At 42.5% G+C, this 7,834-nt stretch overlaps 1 protein-coding gene across 1 annotated transcript; it reads right to left on the bottom strand.

The window, feature by feature from the left end:
• Nucleotides 1–4,882: 4,882 nt before the first annotated feature.
• Nucleotides 4,883–6,419, bottom strand: LOC147613235 (microbial Terpene synthase-like protein 13). The gene has a single exon (XM_086782069.1). The coding sequence runs from the start codon at nt 6,367–6,369 to the stop codon at nt 5,152–5,154; it is 1,218 nt and encodes a 405-aa protein (XP_086638195.1). The 5' UTR covers nt 6,370–6,419; the 3' UTR covers nt 4,883–5,151.
• Nucleotides 6,420–7,834: the final 1,415 nt, after the last annotated feature.

Below are 7,834 nucleotides of genomic sequence, written 5' to 3' on the forward strand. Positions count from 1 at the left end.
TTCCCATCAAGAAGTTTGTCAACCTGAACCTCCAAGCATGGAAGTTGTTCTTGTCAAGCTTCTCAGCCAATCTGGTTTATGACATCATTTGATATCTTGCTAGACACACAAATTTACTAGAAACAACACTCTAGTTTGTCCTGCAGCATAAACTGCTGTATTTTCTACAACGGTACTATACTACACTCAAATGTCACAACCAGTGACCTCAATGTGCATACATACACCCAATGGCAACTGATTTACCTCCTTGCAACACACGCAATGTCTGCACAACCAATCTGTCTTCCTGCAGCTCTTAAAACAAAGTTTTGCATAGAATCAATGACATCTGCAATGCTCAAAATCGCCTGCTTTTCAAAAAACGGAGGTCCTAACGCACCCGAAACACGTTTTCGGCCCAAAAATCTCTATCCAATAGAACAATATAGTTGCCCTATAGCTTTTCTCCCGCGAGGAAAGCTCCTCAATTAGAGAGTGTTTGCCCCGGTGCCTCCCGTAGAGCTCCCGACAATGGTGTGAAACTAATTGCAACTTTGTAAGAGGTTCAGTAAGTCCATAGAGCTATTGTGAGCTTGAATTCATAATCATTGCGTCAAGCTTCAACAATTTTTGTTAATATGAAAATGAGGACTTTGTTAGTACTCTCAGCCTAACCATTTTCTTTTGTGCGGGCGGGTAGTATGGAGCAGACTTGCGGGTGTGAGATCATCACCACAACTATCATATATTTCATCAAAATTACTTTTATTAAAACTTTTTCTAATGCTTACTTTTGCTTGGTCTATACATGTGGTCAACCACCTGGTTTTGAGGATACAAGTCACCCGGAGTATGTATGTAAGCTTTGTAAGGATTCGTATAAGCTGAAGCAAGCTTCGCAAGCATGGCATTAAAAGATTGCTGAGTATCTTATCACTATTGGTTTTCATATGGCAGATGCAGATCACTCTTTGTATGTGTGCAAGAGTGATAAGGGTATTCTGATCATCACCATGTATGTAGATGATCTTATTGTTGGGGGTGACAACTTGGATGAGACTGAGCATATGAAAAGTCTTCTCAAAAGGAAGTTTAAGATGAAGGATTTGGGAGATCTATGCTATTTTTTGGGAATTTAGGTCATTCGCACACCTGAGGTTATTTGGTTGTTCCTCCTTGCTCTTGATCCCTCTGCCATTCTCTTGATTCTCTCTGTGTTCCTCCTTGCTCTTGATTAGTAGAAAAATTTGAATGGAAAGAGAAGGATGCCAAAATAGTAAAAAGAAGTAAAGAGTCCAACTAATTTGCAAGAAAAACTTTGATTTTAAAGGTACCAATACCTTCAAACTTTGATATATAATAACATTGAAATTTGAGGTAAAGTTTCTTGCAGGGAGGGAAGTCGAAAACCTTCAAAATTTGAGGGGAAATTTCTTACAGGGAGGAAACTCGAACTATTTTTGGATGATCCTTGGTTCAAATTTCAAGAAATATTCTATTTCGGCTTGTACGTAGAGATTTTGAGATATAAGCCATTAAACTTGGAGAATTGACCAATTCGTAGTACATATACTACATGAACAGATTGACGACTTCGAGAACTAGCAATATTCTATCATTTTTATGTACATTTAAGAATATAAATATATCTTCTATATCTCACGAAAATGATAAGAAAAAATACGCGAAAATCAATTTCACCTTATTTTTTAGGCTTTTTGGATTATCTCTCTCTAAGCTTAGTTGGCACTTCTTAAAGGGCCCAAAGATGAGTCCAAAATTTTCCTAATGCTAGCATTATGCTGACGGGTAGTGTTTGAGAGGAGGGACTAAAATTGGTCTAAGATTAAGGCTTGTGGCATATTGGTCTGCTGGTTGGCAATCATCGGTTCAACCATGGTGCTATGGAGGATGAAAAGAGGTATTAGCACTAATCAAGGTGTTAGTGAAAGTAGTTTTCTATATTTGAGCAAAAAGTACCCTAGTTTGGAGAGCACCATCAAGGGGGAAAGTCAAGGGGCTTTCTCAATATGAAGCTTTGGAAAGCAATAGCAAGTCCTTAATGGTATGACTGAACCCTTGATAATGCTAATTGATGAGTAGAATTAGCACTATTTACTTGCTTAATGACAAAAAGCTAAAAATGATATTTTGCTTGAATCTCGTCCTTATTTGATCATTTTGCTTCAAGTTTTGGGTTGTGCATAGCTTGTTGACCCAATAAATGATCCCCGAGAGCAATTAGAATAACATTACTTGAAGGTGCTTCAATAAGCTACATTTTGGGCGTTCATTTTGATATGCTTCTCGCTCGGTTGCTCTTGTGGACCAAATGAGCTTAGCCTTTATGAGACTTTTCTCTTACCCTATACTAGCTATAGCTAAGAGGTCTTGGGCCATTTTAAACCGACGACAATGAATTTGGAAAACCAGTCCAGATTTGCTATGTTTTTTGATAGCATAAAAAACGTGTGATATATGTAGAATTGGAGCAAGTGCTTTGAGTTGTACCTTAGCAATGATGTTGGCTTTAATTTCCTAAGAGGGTTTTAAAAGATGTTATGTGTGGAGGGAGAACCAATCAAAAGACTAACAAGAGGTAGAGATGCGTTTTTTGCAAGGAAGAGGAAAAATGGTGAAAAATGATTAGCTACTAATCATGATTAGTCCAAATGATAAGACAAAGATAACCACACTAAAAGAGAGTATATGATAAAGCATAAACAGTGAGAAGCATGGCTCTGATCCATGTTGGCAATCACAAGTCAAACCATGGAGCTATGGAGGATGAAATCTCTCCGTGGTGGTTGAGAACGAAGAAGAAGAGCGAAAAGAGAGAGCAAGTTGGGCACAACACAAGGTGATTGTATTATGAATGATATGAGAGTGAGATATGACTGAAACGCCAAGTACAATACCCTTTTATAAGCATTAAGCCCCATCTTTTGACCCTAACTAAGAGATTGTTCACACCTAGAGTGTTCACACCAAGTTGGCTATAAACCTATTTACCAGATGCTTGTATCCCCAATGTGACATGATATTTTGGTGTATTTCTAACATGGTCATGAATGAGAAATATTGTGAGGGCATGTTGCATGTGCCAAGGGTGTCAAAGGGGTTGTTCCGTATCAAGCTACAAAAATGGGGTTCTCGGAACTTTGTGAATGCAAATGCAAATGACCATGCATGAGGCCATGGCATGATGATTGTATGGGCAAGGCTAAGCATACATCCATATAAGGCATGCCTTATGCACATGTATGCCTAGGCTTTCTCATGCGTAAGGCCATGGCATGCCCCATGCACATGCACGCATAGGCTTGCCTATGCGGCGTAAGGCCATGGTATGCCTCATGCACAATGTCTATTGCAAGGGCAAACATAGGTGTACATGTACGTAAGGCATGCCATGTGGCATTATGTGTACGTACACCTTGGCTTGCCAATGCATAAGGCCATGTCATGCCTCATGCACAAGGTCTATATGGAAGGGCAAGCGTATGCATATATAAGCATAAGGCATGCCACAACATGCCTTATGTGCACATATGCCTTGGCTTGTCCATGCGTAAGGCATGCCATGCCTCATATGCAAGGTCTATTTGGGTGGGCTCCGAAGTGTGGCTTGTGCAATTTTTTTGTTCTATGACCTAACATGCCCTCGTATGTTTGGAGATGAACCTGTTTCAAAGCTTTGCAAATGACAATGCCTTCTACAAGTTTAGAGACATCCCAAGCAAGATGTCTTTAAATCATTTTGTTAACAGAAATTATTAAGACTTTTACTACCATATCTTAAAATGGAGGTGATTCAGAGTTCCACCCCAAGCCACTAACACATTCAACTCGAAGTAATTATTCTAATGGTTCCTAATACACAAGACCCATATCACCATTGCCAATGCCAACAATGACTTACAACTCCAGTAGCTTAGTTCTGACATAGGTTTTTTATTCACGCTAGGATCAGATGCAGCTTTCTTCTCTTTCAAAGGTTCAATGGATTCACTAGACTTTGCTCTGTTTCTGACAGAGCGGAGGTTCTACATGCCTTGGTTTCCTTCAAGATTGGTAACAATATGTACACAACGAGACGCTAGATGTGCATGCTGAGGAGAAGCAGTGCAAGGTGTGGATTTAGGTTCAGTAAACGGAAAAGTTATGTCCATGATAGCTTTGCCATGTCCATCTGCATGGACAACATTAGAATGTAAGGCATCCAACAGAGGGGTACGGATAGGAGCTTTGCCATATGCATGTCAACGGATCAAAGAAGGACACACATCAGATAAAAGGAGAAGGGCACCCATCGTCCAAAGGAGCTCGGGCATCAGAAAAACCCAACAAAATAGAGCATCTAGGAATAGAAGTAGAAGGATCATTGTTATGGACACGAGGGCGTGAGGTTGCCATCTAAAACAGACACATATAACACATAGAAAAAGAGATGTCTAGGAAAAGAAGTACAAGGATCAAGAGTGAGGGCACGACACCGTGGGGGAGCCATCTAAGGTAGACACACATAGCGCATAGACATGCATCAAAAAATCATACTCACATCAACATCATGACATGAGTCTACCAAATCTTGTGTGTCAAAAGTCTAAAACCTTAAAGAACCTAATGTCCAACAATTTCTTTTTTGAACATCTTGATTAATAATTAATAGCAAAAATAGACGTTGGGTACTTTATTGCTACTCACAAACACCAGTCTTTCAAAAGGATAATCCCCCACAGGCATGCAAGTGAGAGTAGGTTGTCAATCTAGTAGGATAGATATATTAGGATAGATGCATGCAAGGCTGTGACTCTAGCAGGATGTCTGGGCCACTGTGGATAATCGTGTAAAAATAGTGTGAGATTTGTTGTTGAAAAAAATCCGGATGCCATCTTCATGGCAATGATGACAAAAAATGGTAGGAAATCTTGCCACGACCGTCGAAAAAAAATGTAATAACCAGGAGGAGACGAAAGAGCATCAAATCAGAAGGAGAACAAGGCTGATATTCCAAGAGTTCAAAGTACATATATAAAAAAAAACAACATTCAAGGGCAGCGAGCCCAGAGGCTACACACGCGGCACCCGCTAAACCATTAGGCTATGACTCCGTTGGCAAAGTACATCTATTATCAGCATGCATGTCACCTAATAAAAGGAAGAAATCTACGGAGAAACATGCAGTGCATCACGGCATGGGAGACAATGGTTGGCTTCGTGGTTAGGCCCTATGTCGAGCTGGTGGTGAGCATGGAGATCCGGTGGTTGCACATGCAGGTCTGTGGTAGCACAGATACCGTAGCGCCCGCTCACGAGATGCCAATAGATATTCCCGGACATCCACAAGCCCAAGCCCTCCAGGTAGGCAGCCATGCCGGGCTTGTGCATGAGGGCATCGCACTTGCTTATCTCGTCCATGAGTCGAACGCACTCCTCGTCCCTGTCCTTGATCATCTGCAGCGCCTCCATCACTGCCCCTTGCAAGGTAGGCATGCCGGAGGCATCAGGGAGAGAGTGGAAAAGCTTCGTGAAGTAGAGGATCGAGACGATGTTGCAGAAGTCACCTTGCATGTACTCCTTCTTGAAGGAGGTGATGTCGTTGACGAGGAAGATGTGTTGGACCGTGTTCTGCTGCAGGGAGACAAGCAGAGGGTGAGAAAGGGCTTCATCATCGAGCTCGAAGCCTTGGGAGTGCTCAATCAGCACGGCGCAGGGCCACCAGCCACTGGAGTCGGCGCGGATCTGAAAGTAGGTCTCAAGGTCCGGGAGATGGCGGGCATTGCGGTAGGGCACTTGTTGGCGGTTGGCCTCCAGGTAGTCCTGGAAGGCCTTGCTGAGGCGGGCCTTCTGTCTGGGCGGCATCTCCTCGCACATTTCCGCCCACCATTCCGCGGCCGTGTCAGTGAGGATGCGCACCAGGGGGCTGGGGCTGGGCGAGGGGTGCACATAGGTGTCCTGGAAGATGGTGAGCACACTCTCCACCAGCTTGTCTGCACGGGCGGGGTCGGCGCCCATCTCGCTGGGGTCATCCAGGACGTTGTCAATCATGAAGAACCAGTCCATCATCTTGATGATGGGCGGCATGCGCTTGCTGATGCCCGTGGCAAAGGGCAGCGTGGCCGCCATGTGGAAGGCGGACTTGATCAGCTGTTCCGCCGCGAAGGAGGTGGGCCTGCCGTCAGCGCCAGGCAGGTTGGCAAAGTGCGCCACAACCCAGGCATTGGACGTCTCCGTCAGCTCCTGGTAGTCGGGGTGGATCTTCCAGGGGAAAGAGCAAGGGATAGGCGGGATGATGATTCGGTGGACCTTGCTTAGAAGGCTCACATCAGGAGGAGCAACAGAATGAGCAGCAGCAGCAGCAGCAGGGGATTCGGGACTCTCCATTACCTCGCAAGCCGATAAAATCGGAGCTCAATATAGTAGGGGACTGGAATGCCAATACTGTCGACTGGCCTGCTCAGTGTGCTGCTGCTGCTGCTGCGCCAATTTATAATTATAGTGAGCATTTCTATCGTCATCCTCTTCGTAAGCCGGACTTATTAGTGCAGTAAGCTTATTACATTACATGTGCGTTACTTGGAATTTGTTTTTCTTCCTTGAAAGCAGCCCGCTCAAATTTGTTTTTCTCCATGCTGTTTGGAGACGAGAGGCGTGGATTATGGAATAGGCAAATTATTATTGTACTGAAGCAGGAACAGACAGAAAAAGTTAAAAATAATTTTACTCGTCTAGACTCTATAGTGGTTGTTTGGAAATGATTCTAAATGTAGCTTCAAAAAGCATTACGTAATGGTACGAAATCGGTGCTCGGTGGTACATTTTTTGGTGGCGTTTTCTCCATGTGTTCTATTCATTTTTAAAGACTCTGACGATGACAAGACGAAACAGATACATGACAAGCTTCCTCGTCGGTAGTGGTTTTCTCCATGTGTTCAAAATCATCATCAAAACTTCATAGCACATTCATGAAAATAAGCATTGCATCCATCACCACTCACGTCTGTAAACTTTGAATTTATGTCCTTTGAGCCATCTATGCATATTAAATTGGTTTCACAAAGTCTCTATTCTATGAATATTGTGGCAACTAGATGCTAGCATACTCTTTGCTTGTTGGTTCTCTTAGCCTCATCCCAATATCTGCTTGTTGCTTTGGTTGCCATATTACCAAAATAGTAATAAAAGATAGGGGCATACAAAACTCTCCTAAGCATGCTAAAATTTTCTTTAACCTTTCCAAGATGTCAGGGCGAGGTTGTCCCCAACACACTCCATCAATTTCTCTCGCATCATGTCGTTCCATTTTTGCTTTGATTGGATCCTCCCCAAATCAATCGGACATTAAATTTAAGTTCAATATCTTCTTCTGGCACGAAATTTGCACCACCCTAAAGAGTTATTTGTTTTAGAAAACATAATGATGAATGAATACTTTAACACCATTAACTTGAAAGACCAAAGCTTTCTTTTAAAGCCATATTGCACATAGAAGTAAAGGAAGATGACTTTAGCAGAAGGAGTGTCACTTCTACCTAAGATAATTGTTAACGCCAATTCTAGAATTACGCCCACATAAAACCTTCATGCATGTACCCCACCAAAGCCGAGCTCTTTTGCAAGACCAAAATAGGTGTTTGACTATTTTCATCTCTCTCTCTCTGTGGCAATGTGGACAATTTGCATTGTCAACAATGCACTTGTCTCTTCTTGTGACCTATATTGCACTTGTCTCTTCTTGTGACCTATACCCCTTGGTGAATACCTAACCATTGAAAGCTTTGAATCTTAGGTACAAGGTATGTTTTCCACAATTTTCAAAAAGAGTATACTGAGTAAATTTTATTCATAT

The sequence above is a fragment of the Cibotium barometz genome, chromosome 44 (genome assembly GCF_041138505.1).
Source record: "Cibotium barometz isolate CiBa-2024 chromosome 44, ASM4113850v1, whole genome shotgun sequence".
In the NCBI taxonomy this organism is placed as follows: domain Eukaryota; kingdom Viridiplantae; phylum Streptophyta; class Polypodiopsida; order Cyatheales; family Cibotiaceae; genus Cibotium; species Cibotium barometz.

Excerpts from the sequence above, each read along its gene's own strand:
- LOC147613235 (XM_086782069.1), bottom strand. The coding sequence starts at position 6,369 with ATGGAGAGTCCCGAATCCCCTGCTGCTGCTGCTGCTGCTCATTCTGTT.